The 18505-nt window shown below is 51.7% G+C and overlaps 3 protein-coding genes and 1 long non-coding RNA gene across 5 annotated transcripts; all 4 read left to right on the top strand.

Moving 5' to 3' along the window:
* The first annotated feature begins 638 nt into the window (after positions 1-638).
* LOC130705857 (transmembrane protein 102-like) lies at positions 639-3572 on the top strand. The gene is made up of 2 exons (XM_057535403.1): positions 639-1415; positions 1517-3572. The coding sequence occupies exons 1-2, from the start codon at positions 1202-1204 to the stop codon at positions 2836-2838; spliced, it is 1536 nt and encodes a 511-aa protein (XP_057391386.1). The 5' UTR covers positions 639-1201; the 3' UTR covers positions 2839-3572.
* Positions 3573-4948: 1376 nt separating this feature from the next.
* On the top strand, positions 4949-8850 carry LOC130704563 (fibroblast growth factor 11). 2 transcript variants are annotated; one of them, XM_057535411.1, is made up of 5 exons: positions 4949-5167; positions 6819-6929; positions 7134-7237; positions 7943-8057; positions 8325-8850. In XM_057535411.1, exons 1-5 carry the CDS (start codon positions 4975-4977, stop codon positions 8501-8503), a joined length of 702 nt encoding a protein of 233 aa, XP_057391394.1. In that variant the 5' UTR covers positions 4949-4974; the 3' UTR covers positions 8504-8850. The 2 variants fall into 2 exon arrangements, with proteins under 2 accessions (XP_057391394.1, XP_057391393.1); XM_057535410.1 differs by having other exon boundaries at positions 7859-8057.
* Positions 8851-10469: 1619 nt separating this feature from the next.
* LOC103012822 (thialysine N-epsilon-acetyltransferase) lies at positions 10470-11570 on the top strand. Its single transcript, XM_007166421.3, has 3 exons — positions 10470-11051; positions 11222-11273; positions 11410-11570. The coding sequence occupies exons 1-3, from the start codon at positions 10986-10988 to the stop codon at positions 11568-11570; spliced, it is 279 nt and encodes a 92-aa protein (XP_007166483.2). The 5' UTR covers positions 10470-10985.
* Positions 11571-11845: 275 nt separating this feature from the next.
* Positions 11846-13771, top strand: LOC130705934 (uncharacterized). The gene is made up of 3 exons (XR_009006332.1): positions 11846-11877; positions 12011-12322; positions 13432-13771. It is a non-coding gene; the product is annotated as an uncharacterized LOC130705934 (long non-coding RNA).
* Positions 13772-18505: the final 4734 nt, after the last annotated feature.

The following is an 18505-nucleotide window of genomic DNA, read 5'->3' as shown; positions in this document are numbered from 1 at the left end:
ATTTTCAGTCCTGATAACTCTTCTGTATACACACATAAGCTGCGAGATTGCAAAGTGTTTTCCCTGCCACCACTTGTGTGTCTGAGGTGGGCAACACTAATATGTCCCTTCCCTGAGTCAGATGTCCATCCCTGGGTCACTACAGGCACACTATCGGTGTGTTCTTGTCTAACATTACCACCACCGATTCCAAGGAGATACGTCCCAGCGGGAGAGCCCATTTCCAACACCTCTCTGGCTCAGCTCTGACCTTGGACAAGTCATGTGCACCCTTTCTAGGCTTGCAGTCTCACCTCTAAAATGAAGTTATAATTGCATGCAAGAACCCTTCTAGATTTAAATGACCAGGGCTCCTCTGCTCCCAAGTGCGATGTAGAGTCCCCTATTTCTCCGCATGCCCTAGTGTCTGTCCCTCATTATTGTTTGCTATTCAGATCCATCCTATTAGGCCTCTGTTCTAACCCCAAGGAGTGTTTGTGCAGTTGACCTAGCCTTATAAAGACACAGAATAGTTTATCTGCATAGAAACTACAGCTTCCATCAGGCACTACTTGAACGGAACCGGAAAGGATGTGGCGGCGTGGCCCCAACGCCCTGGTAGTTTTGAAGACAAACTACAACCCCCCAGATAGCCGCGAAATCTCTGCAGAGCGAAAGGATGGACTGAACTCTGACTGGAGGCCGGGCTGCTCCGGAACCACCCCGACAGCCTCCAGAAAGGGGCGTGGTTATAATTTAGGGGCGTGGCCTTGCAGGCAGCAGGAAGAAGTTACCTGTTGAATCTTCCTATCCATTCTCTTCCCAGCCTTTGTAGCTACCCCTAAGAGGGAAGCCGTAAACCACTAGCCTCTTCTGAAAAAGAGGTAAGGGGACGTAGACAAGGGGCAGCGAAGGAGGCTACTGCATTCCTTAGGAGGGGCCAAACAGCTACTTTCTACCTGCTGAGTCAGGTGAACCGTTCCATGGGGGCGGGGACCAGCATATGAGAAAAGGGCAAGGACGGAGGAGGTGTTTATTTGTTCCCTTTCAAGACTAAATTTAGGGCCCTTCGTCTGCAGACCCATTGGCGCACTGTGCCTTGGGAACCCTCTTGGCCTCTGGAAGAGAAAAGAACGGGGGCCAGTTTTCCGCAGCAAAAGGAACGGCCCCTCTGGGCTTCCTCCCGTCTGTGTATTTCCTAGCCCCAAAACGACAGAGCCATATGGCTTCCGCGGTCTGGGGGAGTGCTCCCTGGTGGGGCCCACCGCCCCCAGCCCCAGCCCGGCCGCTCACGGACATCGACTTCTGCTCTGGGGCGCAGCTGCAAGAACTAACCCAGCTGATCCAGGAGCTGGGTGTGCAGGAGAGCTGGAGTGAAGGTCCCAAGCCAGGACCAGATCTCCTCCAGGCCAAGGACTTTGTTTTCTCTTTGCTTGGTAAGTAACCCTCCCAGCCTTCGGGAACTTGCAGCTCTCAGCTCCGCCTCACCCCGCCCCGGCTCTGGATCACGCCTTTATGATCCCTTCTCTTTCCTTAGGTCTCGTTCACCGCCGGGACCCTCGCTTTCCTCCACAGGCAGAGCTCTTGCTGCTTCGTGGCGGGATTCGCGAGGGCTCCCTGGATCTGGGGCCTGCGCCTCTAGGTCCCTACGCTCGGGGACCTCACTACGACGCCAGCTTCACCCTCCTGGTGCCCGTGCTTTCGCTAGATGGCACTGGGCAGGAGCTGCAACCGGACGTGGGATCCTGTTACGCATGGCTCTTCCTCCCAGAGCAAGTACGCGGAACCTCGGTCCGGGAGGCATGGCAGGATTGCCTAGGACCCCCAGTCCCAGGAGGACGTGATTCGATCCACCCAGCCCAAAGCAAACAAACTCCCAAGGATCCGCAAATCTCCGTGGACCAGCTGCACGGTGACGTCACTGAGCCTGAGGCACACGAGTCTTTGGAAAAATCACCTAGTAATGTTTCAGTGCCAGAATTGCCTCAACAAGACGTAACCGATGTTGACTTCCCCTCACCACTGAAAAAAACGAATGGTGACGTCACCAAAGCAGCCGACGTTAGCCCAGTGCCACAGCCGTCGGAGGCTCGGGAGGCATGGCCCACATTGTGCCCCGCCCAGGTGGCTGCCTGGTTCTTTGCTTCGCTGGCTGCGGTCGCTGAGTCCCTGTTTCCGGTCCCGGGTGCCCCGCGCTTGGTCCACGCAGCCCGCCACGCGGGGGTCACCACCATCCTCCTGGCTACGCCCGGGTCCCCGCGCCGCCTCCTGCTATTCGACCTGATCCCCGTGGTGTCCGTGGCCGGCTGGCCCCAGGAGGCTCGGAGCCACTCGTGGGCCGGCCCGCTGGCCTCGGAGTCGTCTTCCTTCTACCTGGTGCCCGGCGGCGGCGGCACAGAGCGGCCGGGCGCCTCCGGATGGCAGCTCTGCCTCGCCCGCCAAGAGCTGGCGCTCAAGATGCGCATACCCGTTCCCCTGCTGCAAGCGCACGCGGCGGCCCAGGCGCTGCTGCGCCCGCTGGTGGCCGGGACTAGGGTCGCGGCGCCCTATCTCCTGCGGACGTTGCTCTACTGGGCGTGCGAGCGGCTGCCCGCGCTCTATCTGGCGCGACCCGAGAATGCGGGCGCCTGCTGCCTCGGGCTGCTGGATGAGCTGGGCCGGGTGCTCGAGGCTGGGACGCTGCCCCACTATTTTCTGAGTGGCCAAAAGCTCGGTGCGGGGGACGGCGCCGCTTCGTTGCTCGGGGCGTTGGCCCTGCTTCGCAGGGACCCTGCCCGCGCCCTGCGCGCCGCTGTAGAAGAGGCCAAGGCTGCACGCAAGGGGGGCGGCTTAGCCGGCGTGGGAGGCGGCGCCCATTAAAGACGCTGTTCCTACTAACCTGGAATGTGCTTCTGTTGGCCAGCGGGATGTGGAGGGGACTGCTCTCCCCTCACCTGGGAGACAGGCTGAGCGCCTTGGGCCCGAAGAACCCGTTCTAGAAGGCCTCCTCGCCGGTTCCTCCGCTTCCTCCCACCCTCCTCCCGCCGCATCCCTGGCACAGGTCGTTCCATTCTGGCCTCTCCACTTTCCAAATCTGTGGCCAGCACCCCTCCTGCTCCCGTGCAGCCTCTGGCATCCATCTCCCGCCAGTTCTTATGGTCTTTTCTCTTAGGAGTCAATAGGGATGGGGGTAACATATTTGCTGAAAAAACGTGTAAAGGAGAAAGGTATGGAGACCAGGGACTGACCAATTTGTCTCACACAAAAGCAGAGATATTAAGGAGGCCGGATTTCACCCCAGGCTAGACCTCACCACCACCGCTATCTCTTCAGTTATTCCCCCCACCTTCCTCATCCAGTTCTGTCCTCCATCCCGGGCAGTAGGGTCCCTTTCTCCATTCTCGGGGCATCTGCCATTCCATCTATCTAAGCCCAACCTCTCCCCCAATCCAGAGTTCCATTCAGTGGAGTCGCCTCCTTGTCCCTCCTCCTCTGAACCCCGAGACATGCGAGACATGCGGCCTTGTCTCGGCTCCACCTGTCTCTAAGACCGTCCCCACTCCCTGCCTCCAAGGAACCCCAGGGTTCCTCCCGCCCAGCTTCACCCCCCCCACCTCTTTCCCGGAGTCTCCACCCCCTGCCCCGCCCCCGGGCCGGCTCTCGGAGGAGGGGAGAGCTGCTGTCGCCGCCGCCGCCTCAGCTTCCCACAGCCGCTCCCGCTGCCGCCGCTGCCGCCGCTGCCGCCGCTCCGCTTGGTCCAGCCGCCAGGCCCAGTGCTCACTTCGCCAGACCAGGGCGCTCTGCGGAGACACCCTCACTCCTTCCTGGGGTCCGGGACGCCTAGCCGGGCGTGGGGGGAAGCTCCGCTTGCGGGGTACAGGGAGGGAGGAGCCTGGAACCAGAGCCAGCGCCAGCCGTCCCCGGATCGACAAGACAGGACAGGTTGAGGGGCGTCGGGGAAGGAAGAGGGGGTGCTATAGGCAGTCCCGGGGAGGACAAGGAAGCCCTGTCGCAGAAAGCTCTGATGCGCTCTGCCTTATAGCGGGTCTGTTCACAGTTGGGGACCCGTGACAACGTGGGTGCACTCCTCTCTCGGGGGGCTGGTTGGATTGGAGGGCGTGGGATCTAAACAGCACCAGCTGTCCCCGAGGAAATTAGGGGCTGCCAGAAAAAAACAAAAAAGCCAAAAACCTATGCTCCTTATTCCGAGGTGACAGAGGGCCCTCCAGACAACCACCTGGTGTAACCACTAGGAAGGGCGGATTTGGAGGTGACTTCAAAAGGAGTGGAGGGTAACAAGGTGAGGAAAGGGGCTCAGCAGCTGGAACCCTGTGCCACTAGAAATGGGGGTGACTTGGTAAAGACCGGTATCGTCCAGAGACAGGGTCTGGGAACCTCTTCTTGCTGATTGGCGACAGTCTGGATATTTCAAGGCATAGTTTTTGGGGGATTTCAGTGAAAAAAAGTGGGGGATTCCTCACGTAGAGGGTGGCAAAGGAAAAGACACCAAGGTTGGGTTCTTCCTAGACACTGGCAGCACCCCAGCAGGGGTGGGGTGAGCTAATATCCCCAAAGCTAAGGACCCACACCCTTAAAATTACAAGAGTGGCTTTGGCAGGAGTGCAGGGCCCGGAAATAGGGTGGAAAGGTGCCTGGGGATATTGGAACCACATCCTGGAAAATGTGAGGGTCTTGGCTTTGGGATAGTGTTAGTGGGGGACAGGGACACTGGAGATCAGAGAAGGGGGAGTTTTCTGTGGGGGGCAAAGGTCGAGGGTGGGGTCAACTGAGAGGTACATAGGCTGCTGGGTCTGGCGAAGCTAGCACGAGGCCCAAGGGTGGGAGCTGGTGCCTGGGGTGGGGGTCGTCTAGGGCTTATCCTCAGGTCCCGTGGGTGAGGCGGCGAGTCGGACCGGAGAGGCAAGACCATGTCCTGGTGAGCTAGCGGGCTTCTCTGGGGGCGCCCAGCGCGCTCCGGGAGCCTGCCGGTTTTGGGGTGTCTCCTCCGGGGGCGCCATGGCGGCACCGGCCAGCAGCCTGATCCGGCAGAAGCGGGAGGTCCGCGAGCCCGGGGGCAGCCGGCCCGTGTCAGCGCAGCGGCGCGTGTGTCCCCGCGGCACCAAGTCCCTTTGCCAGAAGCAGCTCCTCATCCTGCTGTCCAAGGTGCGACTGTGCGGGGGGCGGCCCGCGCGGCCGGACCGCTGCCCGGGTGAGTGGCTGGGGCGGGGTCTCCGGGCCGGGGGTCTCTCTGCCTGGGAGGTTGAGGCCAGGGACTCGGAAGAGCGGGGCCCGACTGACGGCGGCTCCCCGAAAGTGAAAGGGGGTGCGCCTGGACCACAAACCCTCGGCCAGACGATGCCTCAGTTTCCCTTCTCTCTCGCCCATAACCCCGAGTCTCCTTGCTTTCGAGGGCAAGGGGAAGGCTTGAGGGGCTAAGCCTGGTGCCCCGAAGCCTGGCAGCTCCCGCTCGCCCCCCTCCCAACACACGAGTCCCCACCCCCACCGTCCTCTGCCTACGTGCGGTCTCTCGCGATTCTTTCAATGCCGAGCGGAGGGGCCTGGGGGTTCCGGACGCCTGGGTCACCCCGAGGGTTTCTGCGGCTCCGGCAGCCCCGCCCCCGCCCCGCTTCTCCCGCTCCTCCGAGCCTTGGCTCCGTTCCTCCTCGCCGAGCTTGCCTGGCTCGGTACCAATCTCCCCAGCTCTCCCCGGGGTGTCCTTGCAGCTACCTCGCCAGTCCGCCCCTCTGTGCGCCCTCCTCCCGTGACCTGCACTTCAAGAAGGGAGCTGGGCACTCCCCCATGACCGCCTACGCGACTCCGAAATCGGGTCCCACGGGCTCAGGGGACCCTCTGCCGCGAGCAACTCAGACAACACTACACGGCTGGATACCCGCACGGAGACTGGGGGTCGTACCATCTACGAGGGGGTACCGGGAACTCGGCCGCAAGCGCCGGGGGAGGAGAGTTGTGAGGGTTAGCGTGTGGTCCCCGTCCAGGTGCGACAGGCGGGAAGTCCCTCTGGCCTCGCTCCCGCCCGCTCCCAGCTCCCCTAGGGGGAGACCCCCCCGCCCCCCGCTGGCGTCCTCCTCCCCCCGCCGCCGGCCCTCCGCAGTGGTACGGTCCGCAGCCCACCCTTTGAGTGGGACCCAGCCCCCACGTGAGTCAGCCTGCCTCACCAGCTCCCTGGCCCCTCCCCCATTTCCTTGGTTTGCTACCGAATATCCCCCATCCCAGGCGGGTTACCAGGCTGAAGGGGAGAGGCTGAGCCTCAGGGAGGGCTGGGCCCCCGCGAGCCAGCAGACTGACAGACAGACAGACAGGTGGGTCAGTGTCAGACAGGCCGGCGCTGGGCCAAGGCGAGGCCCGCGAGAAGCGAGCGGCAGCCGCAGCAGCAGGTGCTGAGTCAGCGTCAGGCCCAGTCCCACCCCCACTCCTGAGGGGGCGCCCCTACCCTGGGGTCACCTTACTGCCCCCCACATTCGCAAACACACTGCCGCTTCAGCAGCTCTGCCTGTCTCCCTTTGTCCTCTGCCTTTCCATGTATCTCTCCCCTTCCTCTACCTTCTTCTCCCCTCCCCCCATTCTGGTTGAGCTGTAGAGTAGGAATTAAGCCTTTAAATAAATTTCAGTCAAGTAAACTGAAAGCTGGTTAGAGGAAGCAGAAGGGACCCACACCCCAGCTTCCTCTGGAGTCAAAGAGAGGTGGGAGAGACCTTGCTTAGAGGGTCAGGGAGCTGGGGCCCTGGGACCCTCTTCCTTCCCTCCATCCTCCTTTCTTTCTCTCCTCTGATCCCGCCAAGTGTAGCAATGTTTCTGGGAACAGAGGTGTCATGTTCCAAGATGAATGTCTCTTTCTCCAGAGCCTCAGCTCAAAGGCATCGTCACCAAACTGTTCTGCTGCCAGGGTTTCTACCTCCAGGCGAAGCCCGACGGGAGTATCCAGGGCACCCCAGAGGACACCAGCTCTTTCAGTGAGAGGGGAAGCCAGCTGCTGGGTGGGAAGGGGGAGAGCAGGCATAGGAGATGACAATCCTATTGTGGCTTCAGGTTCTGTTGTTTTCAGTCTGGCTCTTTGACCCCGCAAAGGAAGAAGTAGAACTGGGACCAGAATTGAGGGGGGGCTCAGATGGGGATTGGAGGCTTGGGGTACTGATACCTCTTCTCTCCACCCCCAGCCCACTTCAAACTGATCCCTGTGGGGCTCCGTGTAGTCACCATCCAGAGTGCCAAGCTGGGTCACTACATGGCCATGAACGCTGAGGGGCTGCTCTACAGCTCGGTGAGACAAGGGGGCAGAGTGGCCTGGAGTCAGGGGACTCCCCTAGCTACAGCCTTCCCAATTGCAGATATTTTGCAGCTCAGGGCTTCCTCTCCCTCCAGCTCTTGCCGACACCCTGTCCTCACTGCCCGCTCCCAAGCACCTCCTCTAGGGTCCCTCCAATCCCTTCTCCTCCAATAGCCTCCTAAACACCCCCAGGCTCTTTGAATGTCCAACTCTTTCAACCTTTTAGGACCCCTGTGTCTTCTCCAACCTCCTCTAGACCTCATTATTACTCACTTCCCCAGAGTCATTCAGGATACTGGGGAAGGATTCAGGAACTCCTCCAAGCAGAAATTCCCTCCAGGTCCCCTGGATGGTGAGAGGTTGGGAGTAGAGCAGAGAGAAGTTATCTTCTTATTCCAGGCCCCCAGAAGTCTAGTTCCTGGCCCTCGGGGGCCACCAGACTCTTCCTCATCCTCCCTTTCTCCCAGTTCCTGCGTGGGCTCAGAAGTTGGCTCTCCCAGGCTCAAACGTATGGATTATATCCTGCCTTGTTCTTCCCAGGGCTCCCTTCTGTTCAGTGATGTGTCTTTTTGTCTTTCTGTCTGTGTGTGCCTTTCTGGGTCTTTGTCTCCTCAGCCACATTTCACAGCTGAGTGTCGCTTTAAGGAGTGCGTCTCTGAGAATTACTATGTCCTGTACGCCTCTGCTCTCTATCGCCAGCGTCGTTCTGGCCGGTCCTGGTACCTGGGCCTGGACAAGGAGGGCCGAGTCATGAAGGGAAATCGAGTCAAGAAGACCAAGGCAGCCGCCCACTTTGTGCCCAAGCTCCTGGAGGGTGAGTATGGACCCCCAGGGAAGAGGTGGACCACATGGGACGGTATTGACCTTGACATGGACATTTAGTGACACACAGCTAAGGGGCTGTAAGTGTTTTAAGAGGACACATGCTATGACAGGTCAAGCCAGGAAGGCTCTGGCCTTTGGAGGTTTGGGAAGCTCTCCTTCTGTGGGTTCCCAGAGGAGGATTGTAGGGGAAGGGAGCCCTTTCAGAGCTCTCTTGGTGCCTAACTCTCCTTCCTGCTCCTCTCTCTCCCCTTCACAGTGGCTGTGTACCGGGAGCCTTCTCTCCACAGTGTCCCTGAGACCTCCCCTTCCAGGCCCCCTGCCCCCTGCCATGCAGTCCCCGGACTGGAGGCTCCCTGCCCTCGCCACCACCACAGCCTGTCTCCCAGCCCTGCTTCTGGCCCTGCTCTCACCCCTGCTGCCACGCTCATGCCCTGAGCAGCCAGGTCCCACCAGGTGCTCTACCCAGAGGGAGCCTAGGGGCCGGCCGTGACTTCCGGGGCTGCTGAGACCCTCAGATCCTTGGGCCCGGGAAAGGGGTCAGAGAGGGGGATGTCTGAAAATGGTCCTGGCTGATCACTTCTTTCCTTCCACACTCACACCCTCCAAAGCCTTTTCCCGAGATGGCGCGGGGGGTTCCAAAACTGACAAAACCAGGGCATAAATCTTCTGCACCCCGGGCTCAGCCAGTTCCTGGAGCCCTTTGCCCTTTTCATGGCCACCAAGCCATAGATTTATAGGTCCACTGGAGCTCAGGATTAGTTTCCTTCTTTCCCTACTCCACCTTTTGCCTGGTTCCAGACAGGTTCTGGAACACCAGGCACCCCAGCCAGGGCCATTTCTTTTTTTTTTTTTTTTTCCACACACACACACTGTATTTTATTTTTACAAGAGATAGATAGACTGACACCAAGCATTGTACATGGATGACCACAACAAAAGCAACAATGATTGCAATTACCAAACATGAAACACACTTATACTATGTCATAATATTGACATTCAGTCCAGTAATCCTCCACTGTAACAGCTCCTTTACTTTGCAGTGAAAATTGATTTGTATATTCTTTTCCTCTGAGTCCTTGTGGGATTTTTTTTTTTTTAATTCAGACAGAAAGTCACAAAAATTATACTCATCCTCATCAGTTCACTCAGTCCCATGTAATTAATTTCTTTTTTTTCATCTTGATCTTTTGTTAGCAGTTTTATGAGTTCATCAGTTTTTCATTAGAGTTCTGAAAATGCTTATTCATTCAGTTCAGCAGTACAGTCAGTTACCAGAAACCTGTACTTGTCAGAGTCTTTTCCATGAATTTCTTGGAGATGAAACTCTTTTATAGGAACATATTTGCAAAATCATCAGAGTACACCCAGAACTGTCTGTAAATGACAAAAGACTTAAAAATGACCATGGTTAAAGATTTGATGAAAGTTCATAATAATGCAGTTGACAAGAAAATTAGTTATTTCTGAGATATACATTTTAAAGTAATAACTAGGATTATTACTTATAACATTATACCAGAACATATAAGATTTTTAGACGTTTCCTGTAATGTCTGAAACATTTATATTAACATATTTCCATACATATTTCCATACAAATACAAATATAAGATTTTTAGAAATTTCATGTAATGTCTGAAACATTTATATTAACATATTTCCATACATATTTCCATACAAATACAAATATAAGATTTTTAGAAATTTCATGTAATGTCTGAAACATTTATATTAACATATTTCCATACATATTTCCATACAAATACAAATATAAGATTTTTAGAAATTTCATGTAATGTCTGAAACATTTATATTAACATATTTCCATACAAATAACCCAATGAAAGTTTAGTATTAGTTGTTTTGTTTGTTTTTTTATACTGCAGGTTCTTATTAGGCATCAGTTTTATACACATCAGTGTATACATGTCAATCCCAATCGCCCAATTCAGCACATCACCATCCCCACCTCATCGCAGTTTTCCCCCCTTGGTGTCCATATGTCCAAGTCACCCCACCTGTGTTCTTTAGTGTCCTTGTCTGCAAAATGTGAAAAAATACCTACTTTCCGGAGCTACTGTGAATGAGGATGAATCGAGATGATACAGGCACGGTGCCTGGTATCTACTCTGAGCTCCTCCCTCAGTATTTTCCCAGGCCTCTGAGGCTTGCTGCATAGGGAGGTGCTGTCTCTGAGTGTGATTCAGTGGATACTAAGAGTCCTGGTCCCTTCTCCCCATTATCTTCTCTTAGCCGTCTACTACAAGGCCTAACCATTTACCAGTAGAAATTCATCACCCTCTCCCTGACCCATCTTAAAATACAAATGCCCCCAAGAGAAGTAACACTTTGAGCCAGTAGGCAAGAGCTGGAGGTCTTGGGGCTCACCCCGAGTCTGGATGGGCTGGAATGGGTGAGTTGGGGTGAAGGGTAGAGCAGGTAATCACTGCACACTTCAGTTAAAGAAGGAGGTATCTTTCGAGCCGTGGGGTTTCTCCAACGGAGGCTGGAACACCCAGATAACAACAACGAGGAAGCCTCGGCAGTCCAGCCTTGACCCCTGCGGGGAGTGCGGTCAAGATACCCGGCCATAGGGGCAGAGCTGGCGGGTGGGCGGGGACATGCCTGCTCTGCAAGCTGATTGGCTGGCAGGTGCGCGCTGGCGGGGCCCGAAATTAGGGGCTACCAGGCCGTGAGGACCGCTAGTCCCACCGCTCTCTCGGCCCCGCGGCAGCCGGAATCGGGCTTCTGCTTCCCAGCCCGCGGCGCCCCCACCACCTCGCTCCCCACCACTCCCCCGGCTTTCCGGGATCCGAATTTGGAGGCCCCTTAAAGGGTCCCCGTTGCTCTTCGCCCGGTCCTGCAGAACGGAAGTGGGGATCCTGGACTTCGGTCCCAGACGGTGGAGATCGGGATGGCTTCCGTGCTGATCCGAGAAGCCAAGGAGGGAGACTGTGGAAATATCCTGAGGCTGATTCGGGTGAGGGCTGCAGGCCGGAAACCGGGGTCCCAGAGGGGGTCAGAGCGGCGCTGCTGGAGTGGGGGCGGGAAGGAGGAGGTGGGAGCAGAGGGAGGAGCGCGCCCAGGGCTCCTGCTCTGGGAGCAGCGAGGCCCTCCTGCCTTAATCTAGCCTCTGTCCGCACGCTGTAGGAACTCGCTGAGTACGAGAAACTCTCAGACCAGGTGAAGATCAGTGAAGAAGGTACGGGCCCAACACCTGAGTCCTGACGGAGGCTGGGGTGGAAGTGACGGATGGGTTCCCCAGGCAGTAACTCCAGACTGGGCACACACCCAGGCCTTCTGTCTCTATCTCTTTGTCACAACTCCGATCTCTGCAGCCCTGAGAGCAGATGGCTTTGGAGAGAATCCTTTCTATCACTGTTTGGTAGCAGAGATTCTTCCTGTCCCCGGGGAGCCACAGGGTAAGAGCACCCCTATCTCAGAGGTGCCCTCTCCAGTCAGCCTCAAAGGTCTCTCCCCCAGGTGCCCAGCGGCCTGACCCTTCTTTTTTTCTCTCTCAGGGCCCTGTGCGGTGGGCTATGGGCTATACTACTTCATCTACAGCACATGGAAGGGACGAAACATTTATCTGGAAGACATCTACGTGAAGCCAGAGTATCGGGGTACTGGGCAGAGGCCAGGCTGGGAGAAAAGCAACCCATAGACTGGACCACCATCCCTTGCCTCTTAATCCTAGCCTATGGTCTTTTCTGATCCCCTTCAACTCAGACAATCCCTCTTTTTGTCTTTTTCTCCCCACATCAGGTCAGGGGGTTGGCTCCAAAATAATCAAAAAAGTGGCTGAGGTGAGGAGAGGGATGGAGCTACAAGCTGGGACCTGGCAAAGCAAAGCTGTATGGGAGGCACCTGGGTTGAATGGAGGGCGAGAAAGTCTTTTCCTTTTTGACCCAGGAAAGTGAGTGGTGTCTTCTCCCACAGGTGGCCCTGGATAAGGGCTGCTCCCAGTTCCGCCTGGCAGTCCTAGACTGGAACAAGGGGGCTATGGACTTGTATAAGGCCCTAGGAGCCCAAGATCTGACGGAAGCTGAAGGTTGGCACTGCTTTCGCTTTGAAGGAGAGGCGATGAGGGAGTTGGCAGGAAAGTGACGCCATCCCTTGGGGATCTCCATTTCAGCTTCTTCATCCCCACCAGCTCAAGCAGTCCTCAGAGACTGTCTCCACTGACCAAGGCCTCCCGGAAGGAAGGGAAGGAGGGTTGGAGGTGAATATTCCCAGATGGAAAGAACAGAGGTGAGGAAGAGGCAAGCCTTCCCACCTCCTTGTTAAGGGTGAAAAATAAATGAGAATTCCCATGTGTTGATGTGGTGTTGGGTGGAGGAATTGAGGATGTGACAAGCTTCAGCTATTACGACCCTTCCTCAGTGTTTTCTGGTCAGTGGATATTGCTCCTGGGGATAAAAGTGGGCCTAAGATGACTTTCACCCACAATGGACCAGAATATTGGCTCTGGCCTCTAGCATATATATCAGGCTTGTTGGTCAGGTTTGGGACCCAGACAAAGGCCTCCAGTGTCTGGACTGGGCTGTGTGGAATCCGAGACTGAGGCAGGCCCACCGACTCAACAGATGGAACAGGCTGCCACCTGGTGGCGGCATTCTAGGGACACTGGGAAGGACCACTGGCCCCAACTTTTTAAAAAATCCGCTCAGCTAGCGAGTGCTTTTTCTTTTTCAAAAGTCACAAAGCCTTTTTTTTCAGTTCAGCAGAACCAAAACAAACCTTTAGGACCCATGGAGACAAGAAGGGAAACAGGTTCATTTCCTACTTTCATAATATTTTATTATACAAGTAATGCAGGTTTGTTGTAGAGAAGTTTGAAGGGACATATAAAAATAAAATCCATAGCCTTACTTACATCTCTACTCTTAACCCTTTGGTACTGATTCCTTAGATTTTTTCAATGTACATATATACATATAATTAGTTAAGTATGTGGGGATTTATGGGATCAACTCTTTTGCAACCTGTTTTTTCATTTAACAATAAATCAGAAACATCTTCCTAAGTTATTAAACACATCCTCACTTTCAGTGGTAACATATTATTCCTTTTGTGGAGGAACCATTGGTTAAATGGTCATAATTTAGACACTGAAAGTGGACAAGCAGGTAACATAAATGTGTAAATTGTAAAACACAGGATCAATGGAGTCTAGAGAGTTGAAGATCCATCTTAAAATTCAAAAAAAAAAAAAATACAATTCAGCCAAACAACACTTCAAAGGCCCAAATTCTTCCAGAGTGGTGCCAGTTTTGGGCCCTTAAAACGAGTTTACAACAGATGGGCCTTTAGGACAAACTTGATTGAGAAATAATGAAGCTTGTCTGCCCCTTCCACAGATGGGAGCAAGAAGAATCCAGTTTCATGCCCTTGGCTCATCTAATCTGGCAGGGATGAATATCTTTTAAACATGAACAAGTTATCTTTTGATGGCACTTTTTAAACTTAACTCAGAATGAATTATTTCTGGAAGGACACACAAACAAGCAGAGAGTGGTTGCTTCCAGGGAGAGGAACTGGGTGTCCAGGTAACGGAAGGAAGGGGACTTTTCCCCATGCCACTTTGGATCTTCTGAATTTTGTGCCTCGCCCATGTAGTACTTCAGAAAAATGAATAAATAAAACTTTAAATACTAATGCAGAAGAAAAGATTATGAACTAGGAAACAATATTTCCAAAATGTATCTTGCCCCCGTCCTGTTTTGTCTTTGCTTTTCAGAGTTTACACTTGTTTTTTTGTTATTCGCTCACCCTGACCCAGATCTTACCAGTTTTCATAGGGTGTCTTTGCACCCCGGCATCAATCCATTCTGCAGCCACCCCATGGTCTCCCACCCACTCATCACTTCATTAACCTCCTGTAGGGTGATTCTATTAAGTGCTGGGGCTGACTAGTATGGAGTGAAAATCACCTGGGTTCTGTCCATTCCAGGGAGAACAGAGGGGAGGGCATTTAGGGGGAGGGATTTTTAAAGAAAGAATAGAGATAACTTAAAATATCTCTCAAATCTGTCCACATCCCTAACCCCACTTCCACTATCACCTCTCTTTGAAAATTGCTATAACCTCCTAACTGATCTCCCAGCCTCCTTCTGTAACTACCCCCCTTCCATGGGGTTATTTTTTTTTTAATCATAGATATACAGTATACTATTTAAAGTGTCAACTATCTCTACAAGACCTATATAAGAAAACAGTAGTCTCCCAATTCCCCAGCTCTTCAGAGTCAATCACTTTCAATTGAGTTTTTAAATTGTATTGTTATGGGGGGGGGGTTTGTATTCACCTTCATATTTCAAATTCAAAATGGCATACAGATATTGCTACTTTTTTGTTTTTTTTTTGGCCACATTGGGTCTTCGTTGCTGCACACGGGCTTTCTCTAGTTGCGGCGAGTGGGAGCTACTCTTCGTTGCGGTGCGCAGGCTTCTCATCGCAGTGGCTTCTCTTGTTGCGGAGCACGGGCTCTAGGCGCGTGGGCTTCAGTAGTTGTGGCGCACGGGCTTAGTTGCTCCGAGGACGTGGGATCTTCCCGGACCAGGGTTCGAACCCGTGTCCCCTAGCATTGGCAGGCGGATTCTTAACCACTGCGCCACCAGGGAAGTCCAGTTATTGCTACTTCTTGATGTTTCTGTTTCGAGCACTAGTATTGACCTCCCATTGCTAACCCTCTTTTCCAACCCCTCTTTCACCCCATCCCTACTTCCCATCCTCCCATCCCTCCAATATTATATCATAACTCTGGATGGATCTGTGTTTCATGTTTACATGTTATGATTATGCAAATGTTCTTCACAGTTGAACCATGTGGATTGTTATAGGTGTTTTTCTTTCTTGCATCATTTTTGTTTTCCCTGAAATTAATACTTGCCTTGTATCTTTTATTCATTTGCTTAGTTTTCTGTGTACTCTAATTTATCCCCCAATTCTCCCCTAGTTATGTTAATCTCTTCTTAAGAATATACAAACACGTAAGGAATTTGATCTATTTCATTTTGAAGAACTTTCTCACGGAGCCCTTAGACCTGCTCCAGCACACAGTCTGATCTTTAGGCTGCACTTTTGGAGTCCCCTTTCACATCCATCTTAGGGACCTTTGCCCCTCTCTTGACAGCCTGTTTCCTAGAACCTATGTACTCACCTTTCTCGGTTTATTTTGATGGAGCTTCTTGAGAAAGGATGCCTGGGAGGTAAATTTGTTGGAATCTTACAAGTCTGAAAATGTCTGGTCTGCTCTTGTACTTAATTGACAGTGTGGATGGGTATCAAATATTAGATTGGAAATAACTTACCCTAAGAATTTTGAAGGCATTTCTCCATTGTCTTCAAGCTTCAGAAACTGAAAGTTTGCTGTATTGCTGTTCAGAAACCTGAAATTTTTCTTATTCTGAATCCTATGTATGAAGCTTATTTTTATTTTCCTTCCCTCTTTCCCCAACCACAGCTTTTAGGAGCGTCTCTTTATCCTAGAATTCTGAAATCTTCCATGGAAATGTCTTAGTGTTTTCTCAGTGGGTCTTTGCAATCTGGAAACTCACGTTCTTCAGTTATGGAAACATTTAAAATTTTTATTATTATTTTTTGGATGATTTTCTCCCTCCTTTATCTCTGTGATCTTTCTGGAACTTTTGTTGTTATTCAGATGTTGAATCCCATGGACTAATCCTATAATTTAAAAAGAAATTTTTTTTCTTTCCTTTCTCCCCATCTTCATTTTCTGGCTCTACTTTCTGGGAGATTTCTTTAATTTCTATTTTCCAACCCTTCAACTGAAATTTTTAAAATTCCCTAATTGATTTTATTTATTTATTTTTCTTCCAGTTTTAATGAGATATAATTGACATAGCAGCACTGTATAAGTTTGTGTGCAGCATAATCATTTGATTTACATACATCATGAAGTGATTATCACAATAAGTTTAGTGAACATCTATCATCTCATATAGCTACAAAATTAAAGAAATAAAATTTTTTGTGATGAGAACTTAACTTTCATATATATAACGTACAGCAATGTTAATTATATTTATCATGTTGTACATTACATACCTCCTTCTACTGAATTTTTATTTTTGCTCTCATGTTTTTAATTTCTAAGAGCTCTCTTATTCTCTGCATTTTAAAAACATTCTGTTTTTGTTTCATGGACATATGTTCTTTTCTCATCTGAGAATATTCATCATAGGTTTTTTTTAAAATGTTTTTCTCCTTGTGTAGTCTGTATTTCTTCTAAACGTTCTTTCTTTGTTTTGGCCTCCATCTTTCATTTTAAAGGCTTTCCTCAAATGTCTGGTAATCCTCAGTTGTCTGCTCATATTTAAGATCGGGACACTAAGGTACTGATTGGAAACTGTGAGTGTGTCTGTATGGGATGTAGGGAGGCATGTGGACCGTGAACTTTACTATAGGGTGAGCCGTGAGGCCATTTCCTTGAGGAACCCCTGATGTCAGTACCATTAGGTCTTTTTCCTTGTCTGGTTAGATTTCCCAGAGAAGATGCTTCCAAACTCCTGCCTGGAGGGTGTAAGCCTGGTTGTAGGTAATCTCAGAGCTGGGTGAAGAGGGAGTCTGGGGCAAGTCTCAACATTCAATCTGTAAACTTTCATTTAATCCCCATTTTCAGGATCTATCTAGCCATCCATCTATCAATCTATCCATCTTTCTATCTTCCTCTCTCAATCTCTCTGTGTATTTAGAAGTCCTAAGGCAGGACTATCCTGGCGGTCCAGTGGTTAAGACTCCGTGCTTCCACTGCACAGTGCATGGGTTCGATCCCTGGTCCAGGAACTAAGATCCCACATGCCATGCGGTGCGGCCAAAAAAAAAGAAAAAGAAGTCCTAAGGCAAGCTGGGGCATTCTGCTGACACACTCTGTATAGTCCAGCTAGAGTAATTTCACCTACAGGCAATTTCACCTAAAGGCAAGTTGGCTGAAAATCCAGTCACAGCTCCCACTGCTGTCAGCACAAAGTCCAAACTTCTGGCTAATCCCTCCAGGCTCTGGCCCAAATCCCCATTATCTGAAACATTATTCCAGCCTTTTTTCCCCAGCAAGTCAGTTCTGACCATGTTAGACTCTTTCCAGTACCTCAAATGCACTGTAGTCTCCCTTCTGGGCCTTCCGTACATGCCATTTCCCCATCTGAAATGCTGTTCCCCCTTTTCCCACTCTCATCCTTGGCCTGAATGAACAATGACTAAAGCAGATGAAAAAGAGCAAAAGTCAAATCTGAGAGGACTGTTGCTGCCAGAGGCTTGGAAATTGATGATGGTGCCATTTCCAAGACAAAATTCAGCCACTCCTGTTGCTTAAGGGTCCAAACCCAAACATTTTAGTCTGACAGCCAGCACTCCTGATAATCTGTCCCACTTAATTTCTCTAATTCTCCCTCCCTACTCCTCATCAGAATCACTGCTGATAGTCTAGTCCCTTTTATTATTTCTTTTTTTTTTTAAATTTTATTTATTTATTTATTTATGGCTGTCTTGGGTCTTCGTTTCTGTGCGAGGGCTTTCTCCAATTGTGGCAAGTGGGGACCACTCTTCATCGCAGTGCGCGGGCCTCTCACTATCGCGGCCTCTCTTGTCGCGGAGCACAGGCTCCAGACACGCAGGCTCAGTAATTGTGGCTCACGGGCCCAGCTGCTCCGCGGCATGTGGGATCTTCCCAGACCAGGGCTCGAACCCGTGTCCCCTGCATTGGCAGGCGGATTCTTAACCACTGCGCCACTAGGGAAGCCCCCCCTTTTATTATTTCTGCTACCCTCGTTACTGATGTTCCTTCTCAGGCACTCTTGAAGGCACCTCTTCTTTTGCCAGCCCTTTATTTATTTCTTTGTTTCTTTGTTTAATTTTTGGACACGCTGCACGGCATGTGGGATCTTAGTTCCCCAACCAGGGATCCAACCGGTACCCTGCAGTGGAAGCATGGAGTTCTAACCACTGGACCACCAGGGAATTCCCTGCCAGCCCTTTAAATACTGTTGTAGTTGAGAGTTTTATCATGGACCCAATCCATTTCTAAGTCACTTTTCTTTAGACATCTAATTTTCTCTTATAGCTTTAACTATGTCTAATACGCTGATAATTCTCACATTCACCTCTCTAGCCCAGACGTCTCCTGGGCCACACACTAGTGTGTCCATTGACCTACAGGACATTGGTTCCTTCAGTTAATATTTGCCGTGCCAGGAACTGTGCTAAGTACTGAGTATACAATGCTGGGGACAAACAGACCTGGAACCCAGTCTCTGATCTCATAGGGCTTACTCACAGTGTGATGGCAGAAGACAGACGCTGGATAAATGATTAACATTACAACCATGATGTGTGCCACAAAGGAGTATGGGATGCTTTGGCAGTGTAAGGCAGGGGACCTAAACCAGTGTGGGCATAATGGAAGGCTAATGAAAT

This window comes from Balaenoptera acutorostrata, chromosome 20, assembly GCF_949987535.1.
Source record: "Balaenoptera acutorostrata chromosome 20, mBalAcu1.1, whole genome shotgun sequence".
Lineage (NCBI taxonomy): Eukaryota > Metazoa > Chordata > Mammalia > Artiodactyla > Balaenopteridae > Balaenoptera > Balaenoptera acutorostrata.
This window is presented reverse-complemented; position numbering and strand designations above follow the sequence as displayed.

Excerpts from the sequence above, each read along its gene's own strand:
- LOC130704563 (XM_057535410.1), top strand. The coding sequence starts at position 4,975 with ATGGCGGCACCGGCCAGCAGCCTGATCCGGCAGAAGCGGGAGGTCCGC. Across the intron at positions 5,168-6,818 it reads GCGGCCGGACCGCTGCCCGG|AGCCTCAGCTCAAAGGCATC; the intron begins GTGAGTGGCTGG and ends CTCTTTCTCCAG. Across the intron at positions 6,930-7,133 it reads AGAGGACACCAGCTCTTTCA|CCCACTTCAAACTGATCCCT; the intron begins GTGAGAGGGGAA and ends CTCCACCCCCAG.
- LOC103012822 (XM_007166421.3), top strand. The coding sequence starts at position 10,986 with ATGGCTTCCGTGCTGATCCGAGAAGCCAAGGAGGGAGACTGTGGAAAT. Across the intron at positions 11,052-11,221 it reads ATATCCTGAGGCTGATTCGG|GAACTCGCTGAGTACGAGAA; the intron begins GTGAGGGCTGCA and ends CGCACGCTGTAG. Across the intron at positions 11,274-11,409 it reads GGTGAAGATCAGTGAAGAAG|CCCTGAGAGCAGATGGCTTT; the intron begins GTACGGGCCCAA and ends CGATCTCTGCAG.
- LOC130705857 (XM_057535403.1), top strand. The coding sequence starts at position 1,202 with ATGGCTTCCGCGGTCTGGGGGAGTGCTCCCTGGTGGGGCCCACCGCCC. Across the intron at positions 1,416-1,516 it reads CTTTGTTTTCTCTTTGCTTG|GTCTCGTTCACCGCCGGGAC; the intron begins GTAAGTAACCCT and ends CTCTTTCCTTAG.